At 43.7% G+C, this 21,597-nt stretch overlaps 4 protein-coding genes across 5 annotated transcripts; 2 read left to right on the forward strand and 2 right to left on the reverse strand.

Moving 5' to 3' along the window:
* The first annotated feature begins 1,220 nt into the window (after positions 1 to 1,220).
* LOC144705988 (systemin receptor SR160-like) lies at positions 1,221 to 6,520 on the forward strand. Its single transcript, XM_078578874.1, is given in 2 exon segments — positions 1,221 to 1,234; positions 4,635 to 6,520. Coding segments are annotated over 2 exon segments (1,050 nt in total). The 3' UTR covers positions 5,671 to 6,520.
* A 6,341-nt stretch (positions 6,521 to 12,861) lies between these two features.
* Positions 12,862 to 15,975, forward strand: LHCA2 (photosystem I light harvesting complex protein). Its single transcript, XM_078577780.1, has 5 exons — positions 12,862 to 13,022; positions 13,777 to 13,965; positions 14,038 to 14,075; positions 14,156 to 14,670; positions 15,786 to 15,975. Exons 1-5 carry the CDS (start codon positions 12,976 to 12,978, stop codon positions 15,801 to 15,803), a joined length of 807 nt encoding a protein of 268 aa, XP_078433906.1. The 5' UTR covers positions 12,862 to 12,975; the 3' UTR covers positions 15,804 to 15,975.
* On the reverse strand, positions 15,903 to 18,908 carry LOC144705204 (Cytidine/deoxycytidylate deaminase family protein). 2 transcript variants are annotated; one of them, XM_078577782.1, is made up of 9 exons: positions 18,407 to 18,908; positions 18,244 to 18,319; positions 17,871 to 17,910; positions 17,535 to 17,593; positions 17,317 to 17,354; positions 17,096 to 17,159; positions 16,386 to 16,439; positions 16,220 to 16,318; positions 15,903 to 16,127 (listed from the first exon to the last, which is right to left on the reverse strand). In XM_078577782.1, the coding sequence occupies exons 1-9, from the start codon at positions 18,583 to 18,585 to the stop codon at positions 16,071 to 16,073; spliced, it is 666 nt and encodes a 221-aa protein (XP_078433908.1). In that variant the 5' UTR covers positions 18,586 to 18,908; the 3' UTR covers positions 15,903 to 16,070. The 2 variants fall into 2 exon arrangements, with proteins under 2 accessions (XP_078433908.1, XP_078433907.1); XM_078577781.1 differs by having other exon boundaries at positions 15,903 to 16,318.
* Positions 18,909 to 19,053: 145 nt separating this feature from the next.
* Positions 19,054 to 19,738, reverse strand: LOC144705205 (chaperone protein dnaJ-like protein). Its single transcript, XM_078577783.1, has one exon. The coding sequence runs from the start codon at positions 19,679 to 19,681 to the stop codon at positions 19,304 to 19,306; it is 378 nt and encodes a 125-aa protein (XP_078433909.1). The 5' UTR covers positions 19,682 to 19,738; the 3' UTR covers positions 19,054 to 19,303.
* Positions 19,739 to 21,597: the final 1,859 nt, after the last annotated feature.

Consider the following 21,597-nt stretch of genomic DNA (forward strand, 5'->3'; position numbering starts at 1 on the left):
AACATTAACCACGTCTCCACCTAAACACGTCTCATCACGCGTCATGACATGTCGCCAACGCAGATCAAGAACTTCCCCTTGACATGACACGAAACCACGTCTCCCGTCTTTATTTTTATTTTATTAACTGTATTTTTCTCTTTCCTCCAAGGCCTGTATGTATAGGCCAATGTTCCAAGAAACAGTTCGGCAAGTCATAATTCAGGAATTAAGTTCTTTTACTCTTCTTGGAGGACTTGCCCTAGCCTCCTCCTCCCTTCCCCTGATCGTCGCCGCCGCCGCCACTCCTCATCGTCATTCCCTTTCATCGCCCTCCTTACCTGCGCAAGTCGCCCCTCCGGTCGCCCGCGCAGGCCATCCTTGAAGCCCCGTAGACTGCCACCCAGGCCAACCACGCTAAGGTCGCCAGCGCAGGCCGTCATCCCCTGCCGCCCGTGCCTTGGCTGCCCGCGCAGGCAGCCAGCCGACCGCCCACGCCAGGGCTACACCCGCGCTGGCACCCAGCCGACCGCCCACGTCAAGGCTGCCGGTGCCCGCGCACGCCAGCGCCCATCGGCACTAGCGCATGCCAGCGCCTGTCGGCGCCCATGCACGCTAGCGCTCGCCAGCATCAGCGCACACCAGCACCAGCGCACGCTAGCGCACGCTAGCGCACGCCAGCGCCCACGCACGCAAGCGCCCGTCAATGCCCGGGCACACCAACGCTCACCAGAGCCGCGCACGCCAGCGCTCGCCGGCGCCACGCACGCTAGTGCCTACCGACGCCCCCACACGCCAGCACCAGCCCATGCGGTGCCACGGCGCGCCGCGCCAACGCCGCTTGCACGCGTGCGCTGGCGCTGCGGCGCCGTGCCTGCAGCGCCGCCAGCGCACGCCAGCACCCACTAGCACCCGTGCATACCCAACAGCCTTGTCTGTCGCTAGTCTGCATTCGCCGCTCGTCCGCCACGTTCATCGCCAGGGCCGCTCAACGCCCGAAACTCCGAGTTATTTTGTCCAGTGGGCCACACAATGCCCGGATCGCCAAGCCTCGTCACAAACAGAATTTCCCGCAACTTCATCACGCACTTCGGTGTCGAGGTACGCCTGAACTCTTTGGTGCCATGTGTTCTTCGTCCAGTATTCCACGGGAATTCTTCCACCGCCATCGGATTTGTTTTTGGATTTCTTGGAATTTCAACAAATTAGTGGATTAGGTCTTCTCGTGAGCTTTCCCGCGAATGCGAATTCGAAGGTATTGGATTTCGTGCTTCGGCATCGTCGCAGTGGTTGAAGATAGTACTCCCGCTCTCGACGGAGAAAGGGGCTGCACCACCATTATTTCATCGAATTTAAGTTTTCAGAATTGATCGTGTGGGTTTGTGGTCTGTTTTATCCCTCCTATCCTCAACCAATTCTTCCACCCCGTATCCATTGTCATCCATCACGTCTCCTTTAGTCGTCAGCATCCATCCCTCTAGTTGTCATACATCAATACCATTCATGGATTCATACAGATCATTTCAGTGAACTCTTTCCACTAAAGAGTACCCACTATCTATCCTTACTGTCTCCACACTAATGACTACGGAAACGACCATACTCATCATCTGATTGTGGCTAGATAGTGTTATTCTATCCGAATACTTCAATGTCCTTCTCATGTATCCTTTGTATAGAAACATTTAGAACACATGGTTAAAGACTACTGATCTCCATATTACAATCTCATCAAAATTTGCGAAGTTTGATCATTCATTCATAGACTTCATTATAAGCATCGCACGTGCACTATAATAAATATGTTCTATAAATGAACATGAAACGAGATATGGAATATGTGATTGGCTTTCCTGCCACATATATTTCCATCAGTTAGTAATCAAATTGTTCATCCAGTCATTAGATATATAATAGAGGTCATCATACAACGCCTTCTCAAATAGCCCCACTACCTTATTCAGGTATTCGATGCATCTTCTTCCTCGAGTCAATCTCTTCTTATACCAAGGGCAGATGATCTTGTCTTAATTTTGATAAATTAAAATTTTTGGTTAAAATTATATCTTTATTGATTTGATTTAAATCAATAGGGGTTTAACTATCTCGAGATAGAGACCTGGGTAGGATGAAAAAGGATATGAGTAGCATCAGAGGTAGCGTCGTGATGGAAATGGTTAGATGGGGGAGGTACTAAGTATTGAATGAGATGTGATCAACAATAGGAAAATAAATAGGTAGAATGACATGAATAGAATGAATGGAAAAGAGGGAGTAAGATAGGCAACTAAACAAGGGAAAGATGGTGGACATAGGAGATGAGGGAGAAGGGAGATGAAGAATATAGTGGTTGAGGGTTTACGATTTGAATGGGGAGAGACATGGGACAAGATCATGAAGAGATGGATGATGGATGGTGATAGATAACGATGGATGGCTATAAATGGTGATGAGCCATGTAAATGAATCTAACTAAACTATGTGATGGAGAATGCCAATGTAAGGCAAAACACCAACCTTTGATCCCTATGTTGTATTAAGGTCATGGTGATTTCTAAATGTAGATGAGCCTCTTTTCGTCTATATTGGACCTTCTCCAAGTACTCAAGACACCAAGAAACCTCACTTGCTTTCAATCTGCCTCTCTATGAAGAGGTGAGCTTAAACCATTTTTAACAAAAATCCAAATCTCAATTATATATCCAAGCAAAAAAATGAATAGAGTAGAGAAAGATAAAACTGCCCTTAAAATTTTAGCTTGATCAATCATCATATATCAAGCCCTAAAGTAGGGTATTTCCTGGCCTTTGATTTAAAGTAGAGATTTCTCCCTCCTCGTTCTCATCACCATCAACACGTCACTTCTAGGGTTTTTTTCTTTAAATTCACATTAAATGCAATGATTGGCTTAGATGCTCCCCCATCATCCTTGATTGATGGCTTGTGTCATACCATGTCTATGTGTAGGAAAAAAACAAAAAAGGAATAATAGTATTCTCCAAATAATAATAATATAAACATTTGTGTTATGGCAACGCGTCAATGCACGCCACATCAACACACTATCGATAATGTGCGAATCGTTTTAAGACACATCCATACCACATGTACACATGGTGTCATGTGTCTCCTGACACATGTGGTCGACGATGTATTTATTAACTTGTGAAATCAATAACATAATTCGAAAAAAAAAGTATGTTTTGAAACCCATCACTCCACAAGCGCACTTATTGCAAAATAGTCCATATGCCAATGGTGTTAGTAATAACAATTGACACAGTAATTAATGTTATTATGGGATTGCAAACGCCATAACGGTATATTTTCAATGATTGGTTGATATCAATCATTAACATGAATAATAAATTTGTAGTCATTTAATGAATCAAATAGTGACATGTGGTGCAACGGAAATTAAACCCAAAAATACCTGAATAATTAGTATAAATAACTATATATGATGTCTAAGAAAATTCATAACTTCATGATTTTAATGTAAAAAATTCAAAAAATCATACTTTGACTCAAAATTCTATTTTCGTTCAGAATATGACATCAAAAAAACTTAAATTCAGAAGCTTCAAAAAAACATTTTAAAAATATTATGAATCATTTTAGGTTTATAACACTTATATGTAACCAATTTAATGCAAATAAATATGTAAATTTCATCATAATAACATTAAGAATGCATGTTCTCAGACCACTCGATCACCTTTATGTATTTCTTGATATGCCCTAGTGGAGACACGTTTGGATCCCATGGTTAGAGACTTGTACTGTATAGGTTAAAATACGACCATCCATAGATAAATTGTCCTTGGTGTCTAGAGTCAACAACCACTAATGCAACCACACATAAATCAACCTTATTGATGTTTGGTTATAGAACCATTCAGGGATTCATATGGATCACTTCACTAAAGTTTTTCAACACCCACCATCTGCCCTTAGTGTCACTACATTTATGGCCTACATGATAGTCATTATAGATGGAGATACTTATAGCATGTAACATGACTATTACTCAAATCGGATATTTATATTTGAATATAACTATGACTCAAATATAAGTATCCAATCTAGATACATCACTAATAGCCTACTGCATTAGTCATTACAGATGTATGCAGACTGGATACTTATATTTGAATTCATTTATTCTTCTATCAGGAAAAAATAAATAAAATGAATTAATTTTTATTTCACATTTTTTCAAAATCATGTCAAAAATATTTAAAAATTTGTTTGATTTATTTAAGGACACTGCTACGCGGGCAACCGGGACACGTGGAAAAAAGCCACGTGTCTTGCCCTCATTGGACGCTCTTAATCCTCTCTCTCTCTCTCTCCCTCTCTCCCTCCCTCTCTCTCTCTCTCTCTCTCTCTCTCTCTCTCTCTCTCTCTCTCTCTCTCTCTCTCTCTCTCTCTCTCTCTCTCTCTCTCTCTCTCTCTCTCTCTCTCTCTCTCTCTAAAAAACAACCGGTTGCCTCATTTCTTTTGGTGCTGTTCTTTTGCGCTCTCTCGCCCATTTCATTTTTCTTTTTTCTCTCTCTCTTCTCGGCGATTCTCCGGCTTCCGGAAAGCGCCGCCACCAGTCACCGCTGCCACCGCCATCGGCCTCCGCTCGTACGCGCCAGCCGTACGCGCAGCTGCCCTGTACGTGTCCTGGAGGGCGGCCAGCTCGCCACCTTCCCCGCCGCGCGCTACCTCAACAACTCCGCCCTCTGCGGCCTCCCCCGCCCCCCCTGCGGCTTCGCCGCCCCCCCCCCCCCCCCCCGGGACCCGCGACCCGCCCCGAAACCCGACGACAGCGCCTGGAAGGAGACCGCCCTCAAGGAGGCCGCCAGCATCAGCCTCTCCAACTTTGACAAGCCCCTCCGCTCCCTCACCTTCGCGGACCTCCTCGAGACCACCAACGGCTTCCACGACGACGCCCTCATCGGCGCCGGCGGCTTTGGCGCCATCTAAAAAGCCCAGCTCCGCGACGGCGGCGCCGTCGCCGTCAAGAAGCTCCTCCGCATCAGCGGCCAGGGCGACCGCGAGTTCACCGCCGAGATGGACACCATCGGCAAGATCAAGCACCGCAACCTCGTCCCCCTCCTCGGCTACTGCAAGGTCGGCTACGAGCGCCTCCTCGTCTACGATTTCATGCCCCACGGCAGTCTCGACGACGCGCTGCACGCCCGCCCCGCGCCGCGGCTCGGCTGGACGGCCCGCCGGAACGTGGCCGTGGGCGCGGCCCGCGGGCTCACCTTCCTGCACCACAGCTGCGTCCCCCACATCATCAACCGCGACATGAAGTCCAGCAACGTGCTGCTGGACGCGGAGATGGAGGCGCGGGTCTCGGACTTCGGCATGGCGCGGGTCATGGACGCGCCCGCGGACACGCACCTGAGCGTGTCGACCCTGGCCGGGACCCCCGGCTACGTCACGCCCGAGTACTACCAGAGCTTCCGCTGCACCACCAAGGGCGACGTGTACAGCTACGGGGTCGTCCTGCTCGAGCTGCTCACCGGGCGCAAGCCCACCGACTCGCCCGACTTCGGCGACAGCTCTATTTCTCTCTGCCCTTCCGTGGCCGAATATCTCATGAAATATCGGCCTTCTTCCGTCCCTCTATACGTAGACCTTAAGAAGTTGTTCCATCAGCTCATAGCTCCTGAAATCAAACGTCGAGAAAGCTGAGTTTCCGAAGAATTTTTTAAGTGATTATCGTTGGAGGTATTTCGTTTGTTTTGGATGTGACGATGTTTGAATTGTGGTGTGATTTCCGAGTGGTTGATTCTCGATTTTAGACGTCGTGATCCAGCGTATTTGATGCTTGATTTCTCTGCGGAGTGCTGTCGCAGGAGAAATTGGAGCGGTGAGCCTGATTTGGCCGGACGATCGGACGCCGACGGCGTGCGTTAACTCGGATTAATGATCTGTTTTTTGTCGAATCAGGTTTTTTTGGTATCATCATCCGCTGGGAATTTGCTCGTTAGATTGAAATTCTCTTCGCGAGGATTCTTGCGGCGCTGTTTACCTCGGTTGGCATCAATCTCGGCCTCTGCGTGTTGTTCTTCGTTCTGTACTCGATACTTCGGAATCAGCCGGAGAATGCCCAAGTGTACTCACCTCGAGGGGTGGCGGAAGGGAAGGAGCGGCAGACCACTGCCTTTGATCTCTAGAGGCTCTTGCCGTCGACTGGATGGGCGAAAGCGGCTTGGAATCTCTCGGCTTGCCAATTCATGCAGACGATCTTCGTCATCTTCGATCTCCTTCGAAGAATCGACGAACCGGCCATAATCTCTCTGCCCCCCCCACCCCACCGCCGCCACCGAGTACAAAGAGATAGCGATTTAACTTTCCGACAGCAAACACGCCACCAAGGGCGAGGGCGAGGGCGAGGGCGAGGGCCAGGGCGAGGGCGAGGGCGAGACATGTGTTTTTTTCCTTCGGAATCGCCACCGAGGGCGAGACGTGTTTTTTTCCGACGTGTACTGGTTGCCCAAGATTCTTTTGGGGCAACCGGTTGCCCGCCTAGCAGGGTCCTTTATTTAAAGCCAAAACCTGGGAGTTATAGTTATGATGGATACTATTCTACAAGGTAATTTAAACAAAAGGCCAAACAGATAATATTAGGGTCCAAAATTTAATGGGTTACTGATAACATACAGTTTTTTAGGTTAATATGCCTACATATACATATTTATTTTGCATTAAATTGATCGCATATGAGTGTTATCCAGCATTAAATGATTAAATTTGGTTAAGAATGGCTTTTCAAATTTTATGAATTTTTTAAGTACTTTGAGTGGTTTTATGAAGTTGTATTCAGAAAGAACATAAATTTTTGAGCCAAAATATGATTTTTCCTGAATTGTTTGGCATTATACTCAAAGAGATATCTTTTTTTGGATTCAAATTATACATTTATAGTATTTTTGGAATTAATTAATAACTCTTATTACCTTTTTATGACCTTCCAAGATTATAGGAGAGATAAAAATCAGAGTGATAAGAAAGATCAAAATTAAAATCATGATATCTGATAATCTAGAGTGATTTTTGGGCTGAAATTTTGAGTGCAATCTTTTTTCTCCCTCTTTCAATTTTCATAGTTGGGTCTATAAATAGAGCCTCAGATTCCTGTAAAAACTCTCTTTAAGCTCACTTTTTCCTAGAGAATCATATTGAAAGAAAGTGTAGTTTCAAAGGTCCATCGAGAGTGTTCTAGGTTTATACAATCCTTACATAAGATCAACAAAGAAGTGGAGAGTTTGATCTTGTATCAGGAAAACTCCTTGATCTCGGTGGAACATAGGAATCTTAGGTTAGTATCTTGCCTTACATTGATATCTCTCTGTCACATCCCTTTGGTTAGATCAACATCCTTATATTCATCATCTAACTCTCATAACCATCTTCCATCATCTCACCCCCCCACAGCCATCTTCAATCTCAATCTCATCACCTTTGTCTCATATAAAAACCCGCAAGCATCTAGTTCATCATCCTCTTCTCCATCTCACAACCACGTATCCATTCTCTCATCACATCCATTAGTTAGATCATTATCCTTTATATTCCACCATTCAATTTCACCATTGTCCATCCACATCAATTCACTCATTTTATCATCACATCTTCTTATTAATCTTTTACATCCATTATCACTCTACATCTTCATCTATCTCGCTCTCCCATTTTTATCTATCCACGCCCTCTGACCTATTCCTCATATTATTATTCATATCGTCTTCATTAAACAATTGTAATCTCCTTTTTATATGTATCTCCTCTCATCCCTCTCTTGTCATCATTTAAAGAGTACTTAAACCCTAATATATTTCCCCTGTGGAGATGACTCTTGCTTATCATTAAGTAATCAAATTATTTTATGAATAAATTTTTATCAATTATTATTTATTAACTCAAATGTCAATGAAAGATTATCAATTTAATTTTATCAGTTACAACTTACCGGCTTCCTTTGTCATAGTTAGTTCTTTTGAACGTTTGATCCTTATTAAATTTTAGACTTTCCCCTTCCATTTTTTACGTCCATTTAGGCAGATTTAGTCCTGATTTACTCTCATATTTCCTCTCTTGGTGATAATTTCACTACAAAGAGCATGTAAGAAATCTCGCCTTCTGAAATTTATGCAGCTTGCTTTTGAACCATTTTTTTGGACTATTTATTCAAATTTATGCAGAATGTTTTTTAACGCCTTTTTTTAAAATCATGCGTACTGTGTAAGATTTTTTAATCATGCTTTTGGTGTAGTTTTTAATGAGGTAGAGGACTACATTGTGACCTAGAATTCAGGATGACATTGACTTTGAACTAACAATCATCAATTGGATATTTGTAACATAACATTGAATACATCACATCTACAATCACGCCAGTTGATCTAGGATTGAACAAAGTTGCATGGAAATAAAGGATAACACTGAGAAATCACAAACAAAATAAGATGCAACTAAAGGGACGATTCCCTAGAGACTCACTTTGATTTGTCACAAACTCAATTCCAGATTTTTATTCAGGTTCTCTTGAGCCTATGGATTGTTTATAATAAATTATTGGTGCAATATTTTGAAAGTTACATGTAAAAGGAGGAAACAGTCAAAAGTGCTCCTCTGAGATTTTGGATGAGGAATCTTGATTTTACACGTCTTAGTTGGTGGTGAGTATGATTCAGAGGAAAAAATATCAATCAACATAGATGATTAGATAGAGAAAAGAAGAAAGGAAGAAAAGAAACAGAAGATTTGTAAAAATAAGCAATATTAAATCATCTCGTGAACCTAATTGAACATTTCAAATATTTTTTTATTGAAATATACAGACTGATCACTCCCAATTTAATATCCTTGAATATCTATCTGGAATAAATTTCCTTCGTATGTGTGAGTATGTGCATTAAATCAATATACAAACTTTAAGTAGATCCTAGTTGGTTTTGTGGGTCAACTAGCTTAAGACTTTGGGGGCTAAACAAGAGAATCTATGGAGATCAAGCATCATTGGTTTGTTGAATATTTAAAGGTTCAGGATTATGCTGCTTCATCAAATATTTAATTTTCTTGTTATCATGTTTATGTGTTATTTCAAAGTTCTTTGTTTGGGAGAGTGGACACAAACTTGTTTTAGGGTCCTCATCACCTCAAGCTGGATGCCCCAAACAACATTAAGGGCTAGCCTAAGCCGCCAAAAAAATTTTTAGTCTGCCCTCTCTTTTATCATGTTTCCTAGATAGGTGGACCATGTTCTAGATTAGAGTAAATACAATTTGAAGAACCCAATTTATCCCCTCCTCTTAGGTCATACCTTAGACACTTCGACTCATAGATAAAATCATACCTAAGGAGCATTATTTATAATGAAATTTTTATCACATCAAAGTTTTTATTTTGAAATTTTATATATTTTTTTTCATTTGTTCTTGCTATCCAAATTTGGTTATATTTACAATAATGAAGATGAAAATGCTAACTTAATGAGATAATAAGTATTGGAACAAAATATTATTCGCTATTATTCGATAATAAGTATTGGAACATGAGGTACATATTTACATGGTTCATATGAATTTACTTTGGTTATACTAGTGTGGCCCGCTCACAATGCTCGCTTGGAGTAGACCAACATTCCAATTCCAGTATCCCCCTTACTATCCTAGTGTGGCCCGCTCACAATGCTCGCTTGGAGTAGACCGAGAAGGATAAAAAATGATTGATATCCACCAATGTCAGCCGTTGACTGCTATAATGAAAAATGTGTTGGGAAAAATCCAAAAAGCTCACCAAATAAATTGATTCAGGTAAAGCAAACTCAAAATCTGAGCGAACGATTGATCTAGATATTCGTTGATCGTAGAGTAAATTGTTGAACTCAGAAGATCACCAACTGCGACACATCAATTCCACCTGCCAAGAGAGACAAAGTCATGATCATGACCAGACATAGATTCCCGATTAGGAGGCAGTTACGCACGAGGAAATATGAAAAGTGCACGCTCTTAAAAAATAACCAAAAACGTGGAAGAAGCTAGCAGAACCCCAGCGAAATTGTAAAATGAGCGCTAATTGTTCGGAGGGAAAAATTCTAAGAGGAACAGGACAACAAAAGTGCGCTGATTACAAAAAAATTGCGGAGAAATCCTTGTAGAGCAACAGACGAAGATAGTTAAACGAAGGACTGTAGCCATACCCATCAAAGAGAAGGTCGCCTCCGTCGAGCTTGGAGACAGATGCAGGTGAATAGAAGAGAGAAACCTACTTCATTTGGAGAACATGTCGAGGGTAGCGTAGAGAACTGGTGGGCCGCTCGCAATGCTCGCTTGGAGTAGACGGAGAAGAATAAAAGATGATTGATATCCACCAATGTCAGCCGTTGACTGCTATAATGAAAAATGCGTTGGGAAAAATCCAAAAAGCTCACCAAATAAATAGACCTTGCTTGGTCCCCATGCGACCGTTTCGCCAATCCAGTATTTGGCGCTCTTTTTTTCGTTCTCCAGTTCTCTCTTTCGTTTTTTCCCTGATATTGCCGATAGAGATAGAGAAAGAGAAGGAGAGGAAAAGAGGGGAGGCAAAGGGAGAGAGAGTTAGAGATGGTGAGAGACGAATAGAGTGAGCGTATGAGGGGGACAGATAGAAGGCGATGCGCCGTGGTAGGGAAGGAGGAGATTTTATATAGAGATAGAGGGAGCAGTGGAGGGGGAGAACATAAGAAAGAAGTTTCTTGCCTTTTTTATGTGGAGGTACGTTGTGCTGTATTGCGACAGTGGGAAGGTCAGACGACGAAGATTGTTTCTCATTCTGTTTTTGAGGCGTACAATACAAATGAATGCAACCCCCGCTAGGACGTCACATTGAAGAATTGCTAGGCCTCGGCCTCTTTGACAGGATAGATTTTATGACTCGAAGATGGTGTAATAATGATGTGGACGATGATGATGTTGTTCTGTTTAGTGGAGCGCAGATGATGGAACGGCTTCATGGGAGCTGAAATTAAGAAGTAATTTAGTTCTTGTTTTTTATGGGGATGAGAATTGAGAGGGGGAGTTTGATGTTGTACCTGAGATCGGAGAAGATCGTCTTCTACGGCCTTCTACCTGACATCTCCTAGTGGAAAACCTCTCTGTAAACAACGTTGGTCACAGGCAGGTGGTTTGTGCTGCCATTACAGAACACGATTCCTGTTGGACCGATCCGTGTCCTTGACAGAGCGACGTAGAGTTGGCCGTGAGTAAAAAGTGGGTTTGGTAGATATAACCCCACTGTGTCTAGGGTCTGGCCTTGGGATTTGTTAATCGTCATCGCAAAGGCCAATCGAAGTGGGAACTGCAGGCGCTTGAATCGAAACAGAAGCCTCGATTGAGACGGGTAGAGCGCAATCCGTGGTAAGAGATGGACATCACCGTAGAAATTGCCTTGGCTGATGATTGTGGCTTGTATCATTGTTGGGAGAAAGCTGTCCACTCGTAACATCATTGATTGATGGAGATGTTCGATGTCCATCTATCAGAATCTATATCCATCTCTTCATCTATAGCAATCATTTCATTTGAAATAATCGTCAATATATGAATCTAGGCATTATAGTTCACACTCTCATCTTTGTTTTTTTTATTGATTCAAGAGACTTGTGTGATCAATTTCATATGGTGAATGCATCATGCCAGTCCTCTATTCAAAAATTATAATTTGAATCCTTAATAAAAACACATAATATTAAATTTCACAAAACACTATTGTTGTTTGTGTCTCTTCGAAGACAATATCACAGAAAAGGTGTCCAGGCTGGGAATGATATGTATCTTTGGTGATTATGTTATTATTAAATCAATTCCTTGAACTCTTTCCAATACTCCTATATACATTTTGACTAAGTGTCCTAGCAGTGAATTGAATTTGATGACTAATTATTACAGCCAATTCCATAGTCTCATTCCTCAAACATATCAATCAACATATTTAAGCCAATGAGGAAGTCATTCAAGTGACATCGTACAATTAATTATTAGAACTGATTTTTATTCCCTTCCAAGTGCATTTTATCTTTGGTGATCCTAAGTGAAAAATAGTCCACTTAGTCTGAAAGCGAACGAAACAGTTATCTATGACGAAGTGATATGTGTTTCAATGTGTATGCAAGGTGTATTCGTGCCAGATTATTTTATTTTGCGCACAGTTTTGTTTTGCTAGTTGTTTGTCCTAGGGCTAATGCAATCATGATTTAATGCTCAGTCTGTCGGCAACATTGAAATAGGAATCCGATGGAGCAAATTTGTAGTAACTTAGATTTTATGTTTCCATTTATTTCTCTCGTCATTTTGCTTCAAATTACCCTAGTTCAATCTAGGCATCACCCTCCGTCATATTACCACCCATTGTTAATGATTAATTATTTTCCATTAGCCCCGTTTACCGAGGAGCTCTGCCAAACAAGCAACTGGTTGGTAGTCAAATTTAAGATGAATTTTCAACAAAAAAAACTCAAAAATCTAATAATCAGTAAATTAGACTTGTAGTTCCTTGGGCACAGAAAAATCTGATAACTGTACTTCACATGAGTTAAACTGGCCCGTTACTAGATAGAGTTTCATAATTATGAATCATAAGCTAAAGTCCAGCTACAAGATGGCAAACCCCTCTGAGATGGCAGCTGTAGTTTGAGAGTGGAGAAACACTGAAAGGACTTGCTTATCTTCTCAGATATTTTTTTATTAATCCAGACTTGGAGAGTAGAGAGAAGGGTCCCATGGGCGTCCAAGAGCTCGCTGGCCACTGGGTAGGAGATCTATCCAGGTCAGCGAGAACTTGAGGCGCAGGAGGGGGATATTAGATTTCCAGCGAATGGCATGGCCAATCCCCTATCCTCTAAAGATAAGCCCTCATCCCACTCTATCAGCTATTCTGCTTAAACGTCAACTCTCCTTCCCTTTCCTCTCACCATCCCCAACGTCTTCCCCGATCCGCTTCTAACTCTCAGCCATGGCCTCCGTCTGCGCATCGTCCTCTGCCGTCGCCACCGTCGCCAGGCACGGCTTCTCTCTCTCTACATCTTTCTTCCTCTCTCTCTCTTTTCCTCCCTCTCTATCTACAACTCTCTCCCACTCTCTCACGCTCCCTCTCTTCTTCTCCCTTCCTCTCTATTTCTACATCTCTCTCACGCTCCACTCTCTTCTCTATTTCCTGTCTCTGCGCAATCTCTTTCCTATTCTCTCACGCTCCCTCTCTTCTTCTCTATTTTCCTCTCTTTCTATTCTCTTTCCTACTCTCTCACGCTCCCTCTCTTCTCCTCTATCTTCCTCTCTCTCTCTCTCTCTCTCTCTCTCTCTCTCTCTCTCTCTCTCTCTCTCTCTCTCTCTCTTTCTCTGATCTCTTTCCTACTCTCTCACGCTCCCTCTTCTTCTCTCTCTTTCTTGCTCCCTTTCTTCTTCTATATAGTCATCACTCTCTCTCTCTCTACATCTCTCTCCAACTCTCTCACCCATCTCCCGATATCTCTCTTTTCTTTCTCTTTCATTCCCACGCGCTCTCGTTCCTCTCTATATCTCTCTTTCTCTCGCTCACCCATCTCCCGATATCTCTCTTTTCTTTCTCTTTCATTCCCACGCGCTCTCGTTCCCTCTCTCGTTCTCTCTCTTCCTCTCTCTATCTCTCTCTTCTCCTCTCTCTTTCTCTCGCTGTTTCCCTTCCTCTCTGTCTAGAGGGGCAGCTAGCGAGGGAAGAGTGGGCGGTTTCTGGCCATGAGCAGATGGATTAACCCGGTCTTTAAACGATACGGTGCAGCTCTCAGAAGAGCAAGAATACGGTGGCGGCAACGAGGGCCGCCTTCCTGGGCGGGAGGAAGCTGAAGCAGGCGAGGTGGTCGGCGGCAGCGGCAGCGCCCCGCAGCCTCTCCGTCTCCGCCGCGGCGGCCGACCCCGACAGACCCATCTGGTTCCCCGGCAGCACCCCTCCTGCATGGCTCGACGGCAGGTTGGGCTCGTTCCACAATAATTTCTTCCCTCTCTTCTAAGTTCTGAAAATCCTCCTGCTTTTCTGTAACAGCCTCCCCGGAGACTTCGGCTTCGACCCTCTTGGCCTCGGTGAGTTCATCGAGGAAGGAGAGATAGATAAGAGAGATGATGATGATGATGATGATGATGATGATTATGATGTGGAGCAGGGTCGGATCCGGAGAGTCTGAAGTGGAACCAGCAGGCGGAGCTGGTGCACTGCAGATGGGCGATGCTGGGAGCGGCGGGGATATTCATCCCTGAGCTGCTGACGAAGCTGGGCATTCTGAACACCCCGTCGTGGTACACGGCGGGCGAGCAGGAGTACTTCACGGACACGACGACGCTGTTCGTGGTTGAGCTGGTGCTCATCGGCTGGGCCGAGGGGCGCCGCTGGGCCGACATCATCAAGCCAGGGTCCGTGAACACGGACCCGATCTTCCCCAACAACAAGCTAACGGGGACCGACGTGGGGTACCCGGGTGGGCTGTGGTTCGACCCGCTGGGGTGGGGTTCGGGGTCCCCCGCGAAGATCAAGGAGCTTCGCACCAAGGAGATTAAGAACGGCCGCCTCGCCATGCTCGCCGTTATCGGCGCCTGGTTCCAGCACATCTACACCGGCACCGGCCCCATCGACAACCTCTTCGCCCACCTTGCGGACCCCGGCCACGCCACCATTTTTGCCGTAATCCTCTCGTTCTTTCTCTCTCTCGCCCTCAATCCTTCTCTCACTCAATCTTTCTTTATATCTCTCTTTCTCTCAACCCGTCTCTCTTAATCCTTCTATCTATCTATCTATCTATCTCTCCCAACTCTTCGCTCTCTCCCTCAATCCTTCTCTCACTCAATATTTCTATATATCTCTCTTTCTCTCAACCCGTCTCTCTCTAAATCCTTCTATCTATCTATCTCTCCCAATTCTTCTCTCTCTCCCTCAATCCTTCTCTCACTCAATCTTTCTATATATCTCTCTTTCTCTCAACCCGTCTCTCTCTTGATCCTTCTATCTATCTATCTATCTATCTCTCCCAACTCTTCGCTCTCTCCCTCAATCCTTCTCTCACTCAATATTTCTATACATCTCTCTTTCTCTCAACCCTTCTCTCTCTAAATCCTTCTATCTATCTCTCCCAACTCTTCGCTCTCTCCCTCAATCTATCTCTCACTCAATCTTTCTATATATCTCTCTTTCTCTCAACCCGTCTCTCTCTAAATCCTTCTATCTATCTATCTCTCCCAACTCTTCTCTCTCTCCCTCAATCCTTTTCTCTCTCTCAATCTTTCTTTTTATCTCTCTCAGTGTTTCTACTTATCTCTCTTTCAATCTTTCTTTCTGTCTCTTTCTCAATCTTTCTATATACATATCTCAAGTTCTCATCCCTTCTCTCTCTCAATTTATCTCTCCCTCACTCTCTCAATCATCTACATACCTCTCTCCCTCCCTCAACCGTACACTCTCTAAATCATTCTATACATATTTATATCCCTCAATCCTCTCTCTCTCTCCATATTTTCTATATCTATCTCTCCCTCAACCCTTCTCTCTCCGTCAATCTTTCTTTATATCTCTCTCTTCAACCCTTCTCTCCCTCAATCTTTCTTTATATCTATCTCTCTCCCTCAACCCTTTTCTCTCTCTTAATCTTTCTAAATATATCTCTCCCTCAATCTTTCTATCTCTCTCCCGTGTCGTTCTATCTATCATTCGATCTCTGCATCTCTCTCTCTCCCTCCCTGCCCTCTCTATTGATAATCTATCTTCTCTGCAACCCATTTTCTGATTTTCTTGTTCATTTGCAGGCGTTCTCTCCCAAGTGATGAGGGCGCCGTGGTGACTCGCCGACATCAACCATGAAGAAAGCAGTGGAGATGGATGAACATGTAGGCTGGAGTTGATGTGTATGCGATATCTGCGTGTAAATCTAATTCAAGCTCGTTGTTATCGTCCGCTGTGTACAAAAGAAAATATTTGCCGGTTTCTTTTCATCAATTTCGGAGGTGGAAAAATGAACCAGTGACTGGTTCCTATTCAACTATCTCAACATAAAAACGAGAAGAGAAATTTGAAAAACTATCTAGAGAAGTTCAGGGCTCCTCGAATTTTATCAGTATCTGTGACATCTGCGGCTGGTGCTTCCTGACCTGACAAAAATTAGAAATTAATCAAACAGAGAATTTCTCATAATTTTGGGCGTTTTGTTCTTTAAAAAAAAATTGGGTATTGCATTGATTACTTTGACACCAGCCATGGATAATAATTTATGAGAGGCGGTGTACGTGACCGAGTCGGTCAGCCTCTTCTCCACGAAGTATATGACCTCGGAAACTCCCGACTGCAATATTTTCTTAAATATTAGGTTTCAGAAATTGGAAATTAAAAGGAAGGCATCTTCCACCAACCTGGATGATGATCTTCGCACATTCGTTGCAAGGGAACATCGTCACGTACAGTCTCTAAATTCGTCACCAAGAAATATGCATTAATAATGATTACAGACAAGACTGGGGAAAAATTTCAGGATGAAGAACAATTAGGAGGGAATTTCGGAAGATTACTCAACAAATTCCTCTGCTTAAACACACATTTCTACGACCAGACAGAAAACTCAAACACTAAATTGTTGCAGAAGTTTACGAAGAGTCTATTCATTTGGCAAATGCTGAAAATTTTGATCTGTATCAGTAATTTATGACTGAAGAAAGAACCTCGAAAGATATAATTTGCTTAGAAATTAGTTTCATGTTTTGCCGACCAGAGCATAAATAACGAAAATGGACACGGCTCGGATAAAGAATAGGATGAACACCGATTTGAGCGAGGGATTTCCTTAAGATTACTGAGCAAACGCCTCCGCCGAAACACAAACGTTTATGAAGACTAAAATAAACTAAAAAAAGGAAATTCCGCCAGAAATTTCTGAGGATTACTGACTTTTTTACTAAACATGAGACGTCTGATATTTTTGCTGCAAATTTTTGCAGGAAAAAAAAACTCCAATGATTACAAAAACCCACGAATAATATTTATCTTTACTTCAAAATTAGTTCAAAAAGAACCGGAAAGCGAAGAAGTAAAAGAAAAAAAAGAAGACAAAAGAGTCGGAAGCCACCTGCCCTGCTGCAGATGCATGATTTGTATTCAAAATGGCGTTGACTTCCGCATGACAAACATAGCTACAAGATTAAAACGAAATAGTATTCTTTCTTTAGAGTGATTGGCCATAAATAAAACACAAACATCTACGCAGAAATGAAGAACAGTAAAAATAAGATGAATGAATTGATGATTTGATGAACGGGGGAGAGCTTTGCCTGCGGTTAATGCACTTACGGATACTTCGTTTCCAGCGGGTTTCCAGCACTAGATTTCTGTAAGAACCAAACGGAAGAAACCGGTCAGATCAGCGGCGAAAACATCAATGAGATTTTTTTCTCATTCCAGAATAAAAAAATCTACTTACAATCAAATAAGCCTAATTTTTAAAAAAATGGATTGATGGACAAAACAATTTCCAGAAACTTTCTGTGGGATAATTATAGAAGGACTACCTTTGCCCAGGAAAGCTTGTCATCAGAGCAGCCTCTTGGAAAACCGTTATATCCGATTCCTGGACAACAAGAAATATGATCAAAGAAATGGCTACATATTTTTTACGGTGTTTTTTGGCTCACAAAGAAATTATCACATTCATCAAATTAGTGAGTAATTAAATTGAATCAAATTGATCAACTGGAGGTAAAGTCTATTCATGAGAAAACAAGAGCTGTAAGGAAGGAAGGAATAGTTAACTAATAGACCTTTTTATGCATTCAAAATTGAGGAACAATGATTTAAAATAATGTGCAAACAGAAAACGCAAACAGCTCAAGAGTTTCTCTTCTTACCGAGTATTATTCCATGTTGGCTCACTAAGCATGCTCCAACCTAGAAGAGTTTTATTCTTGTCAAAAATCAACGTCAACATACAAATTCAACTCAATATGAAAATAAAACACACATATGTGTGGAAACTAAATATCGAATCGACAATAAAAAACCAGCAAAGAGATGAACCAATCAAGATAAATAATCCTCTAGAGGCGGCTGAGCAAAAGTCACTGTACCGCTGTAATATTTTATCCAGCTCATAATCTCGGACCCGGAGATCAACGACAGTTCTTCGCCGAGGTTTTCAAATTTTAATTCAAAGAACGACGACACGCTGAATCATTCAACCTCCGCGAAGATCAATGGAAAACGAACAGGAATTAGGGTTACCTGCCTATTTGGATCCTTGGAGCGCTTGGCGGAGAGGAACGCCAGCGCCATGAAGTAATCGTCCCAAGACAAATACCTGTTCCCAAACCCAGATACCTACAATCGTCAAATCCAACGGAGAAGAGAAGAAGAAGAAGAAGAAGGGATTCGATTGTGGAAGAACCCGTCGCGCTTGGAGGAATCAAAAGGGCACCGAACAGGTCGAGGGTTCGCCGTCGGATCTTCGACTACATCGAGATCGGGTTTCCTCGATCGCCAAGAAATTAGGCGAAAGGCAACGGCGGAGGCTACAGCCCCCACGGCAACGGACGCAGAAACCAGAGCCAAATCTCTCGAGCTCATCGCGACGACAACAAACAACCCTCAAAGACAAAGATCTGCTGCCCTAGACGATACAGCAGACTGCCACAAACCGGCAGGAAAATAACACCCTCCAAGACAGAATCTTGCTCATTAGTAGATCAAAATTATAAAAAACCCGCTAAAAAAAAGACAAGATCTTGGCGGAAACGCTCTCGGGGGGCGAAAAATCGAGCTTCGGACAACGAATTCTCAGAAATTTTCCATCAGGTCTTCTGCCCTAGACGATACAGCAGACTGCCACAAACCGGCAGGAAAATAACACCCTCCAAAACAGCATCTCGCTCAGCGGTAGATCAAAATTATTTGAAACCCATTAAAAAAAGACAAGATCTTGGCGGGAACGTTCTCGGGGGGCGAACAATCGAGCTTAGGACAACAAATTCTCAGAAATTTTCCATCAGTCTTCTGCCCTAGACGATACAGCAGACAGAATCTTGCTCAGCGGTAGATCAAAAATATAAGAAACCCATTAAAAAAGAGACAAGATCTTGGTGGGAACGCTACTCGGGGGGCAAACAATCGAGCTTAGGACAAGAAATTCTCAGAAATTTTCAATCAGGGCGAATCCCCAGCTCGAGCGCGTCAATTCCCCGGCGACGATCATCGTTCTCGGCGTCCACCAAAGGTATATATACAGCTTTCGAGCCCGTCCGGGAGACCGGGCCGCGACGATCGCCGTCCAAGCTTCATCCGAGGGCTAGGAAGGGGGCGGGTTGCCTCGCATGGAGAGCTGAACGGGGACGGGCCGGCCGGTGCCGGAGCCACCGCAGGCGTTGCAAGCGGCCCGCCCCGAGCCGGCGCAGGCGCGGCAGCCCACGTCGCCGTCGGACCAGCGCGAGCACAGGCAGGCCACGCGGCCCGTGCCGTTGCACTTGGCGCACCTGGGCCAGCCCCCCGCCATGGGCTTGCTCTCCATCGCCGCCTTCAACAGCGCCGCGCCGGCGAGAAAGCCCAGCCCGCTGACCACCTGCGACACCGCCTCCATCGGACCCATCTCTGCAATTCTCTCCAAGCTTTTCCCCCCCTTCGCCGCGTTTATACTTGGCATGGAGATTTTTACGGCCATGGATGGCATGTGGGGGAGGAGGAAGAGGCGTGTTCGATCCGCTCTGGTCGCGGGCAGACCAGTTTCGTGGCGTAATCCGCGACGTCCGACCGATCTTCACCGAAGCTTGGACTTTGGAGCCTTCTCTTGTCTAACTATGACCGCAAAAGTTTGATTTTTTTTCTCCCTTCTCTTGCAGTGGTCCTCCTCGCCCATCCTAATCCACAAGTATTGTGTCCCCATGGGCTCCACATATCTTTCTAGAGGGAAAAAATCTGTCGTCGGTCGCATGCTACATGAGAGAAACCATTACTTTGAATGGGGCTAATTTGGGTTTGTAAGTTGGGTGATATTAACTGTATCTGTACCCGATATCCGTTATCTGAAATCGGTGATATTAACTGTATCTGTACCCGATATCCGTAATCTAAAATCGCGGTATTTGTTATCCGGAAAACTCAGAAACTTGTCAGATAACGATAACGGATATCGATAACACATAAGGGTTCCGGGACTGTAATCGGATTATGATATCGGATATTGATGAGGATACTATAGTTATAGATCAGGGAAGGGGTATGGACAAAATTCGGGATGAAAATTCATCCCCGGCACCACCAGACGGGATGGGTTTCGTCCCGAATGTGGGATGAAAAAACCGTCCGTCTGGAGGTCTCGGACGATGGACGGACGAATGTGGACGAAAAACCGCCGGATTCACATCCGACAGTTGAGATGTAGCCACGTGGCCTCACAATGACAATTTGCATCGAAGTCCCTGTATTTTTTGTGTGTGCAAACTGAAGCCGCTAAGAAATAATTGGACATATGTCCATTTTGATTCTCTCTCCTCCATATTTCCCAAAAAACTTAGAAGATTTTATATTAATATATTAAAAATATCAAATGGTCTTTTTCGTACGGAACGAGGGAGGAGACGGGACGAAAACTTGTTCGGGGAGGACTGGACGGGATGGTTTTCGTACCGTCCGACATAAATTCGTCCCCTCCTTCGTCCCTACACTGAATCCGGATGTCGGGCGGGATGAAATTCGTCCCGTCCCGTCCACTAAATTAGTGTCCATGGATGAAATTACTGTTATGTCCATGGACAGCAGAAGGGACGGTTTCTTCATCCCATGGGAGTCAAGTAGGAGCAGAGAGGGAAGGCCATGCAATAGCCGAGCAGAAGCTGAGAGCCTTAGAGGGAAAGTCGAGGTTGACCTTGGAGTGCAAGAGGGAAAGCCTAGTGCGAGCCAGAGTGAGAGCTGAGCGAGAAAGCTGAGCGGGAGCTGAGTATTTATAAGGGTGACATATTTTGTTTTAGTCCCTGACTAGACGATAGTGTCTCCGACATGATGGTTCTCAAACAGGATGGGATGTGGAAGAAAATATTTGGGACGAACGAACTACGGGCAGGATGATTTGGACAAACTTTTATAAATTGGGACGTGAGACGGAATGATCTTCATCCCATCCTTTGTCCGTGTCTTGGAGGATCATGTAATCTAGAGGGGATAATTATACTGGACACTGATATAGTTTAGAGAAAATTGATAACGCATATGGATTGTTTCACTAATCGTCATCAGATATGTCTAGAAATGTCATTGATCTAAAATTAATCTGATTAAAGCCATCTATTTGTTAATATAAAATTACTAATTTTATTGGATCTAATTATGCTATCGTATAAGCTAATACCTGGGTGGTAATAGTATCAGTGATATATGAGGTTATTTATTGATATTAATAAAACAGTTAATCACTGGAATATGACTAGTAAGTGACCATGGTACATAGAGTATTTGAGAAAAAGACACCGATGTCTACTATGTGCACTGAGGATGCTTTGGGTTCCAAAGTAAAGATCTTAGGATGAAGTGAAATGTGAGGAGAGGAAGATAGAAGACATGAGGTACTAGAATAAAGATATTTTGTTAACC

The sequence above is a fragment of the Wolffia australiana genome, chromosome 7 (assembly GCF_029677425.1).
Source record: "Wolffia australiana isolate 7733 chromosome 7, ASM2967742v1".
Lineage (NCBI taxonomy): Eukaryota > Viridiplantae > Streptophyta > Magnoliopsida > Alismatales > Araceae > Wolffia > Wolffia australiana.

Bases quoted from the DNA above. Each gene is read 5' to 3' on its own strand.
- LHCA2 (XM_078577780.1), top strand. From the start codon at position 12,976: ATGGCCTCCGTCTGCGCATCGTCCTCTGCCGTCGCCACCGTCGCCAG. The intron at 13,023-13,776 runs GCACGGCTTCTC...GATACGGTGCAG, and splicing joins GCCGTCGCCACCGTCGCCAG to CTCTCAGAAGAGCAAGAATA. The intron at 14,076-14,155 runs GTGAGTTCATCG...GATGTGGAGCAG, and splicing joins CTTCGACCCTCTTGGCCTCG to GGTCGGATCCGGAGAGTCTG.
- LOC144705204 (XM_078577781.1), bottom strand. From the start codon at position 18,585: ATGAGCTCGAGAGATTTGGCTCTGGTTTCTGCGTCCGTTGCCGTGGGG. The intron at 17,594-17,870 runs GTAAGAAGAGAA...CTTGTTGTCCAG, and splicing joins CCAACATGGAATAATACTCG to GAATCGGATATAACGGTTTT. The intron at 16,319-16,385 runs GTTGGTGGAAGA...AAAATATTGCAG, and splicing joins GTGCGAAGATCATCATCCAG to TCGGGAGTTTCCGAGGTCAT.
- LOC144705205 (XM_078577783.1), bottom strand. From the start codon at position 19,681: ATGCCATCCATGGCCGTAAAAATCTCCATGCCAAGTATAAACGCGGCG.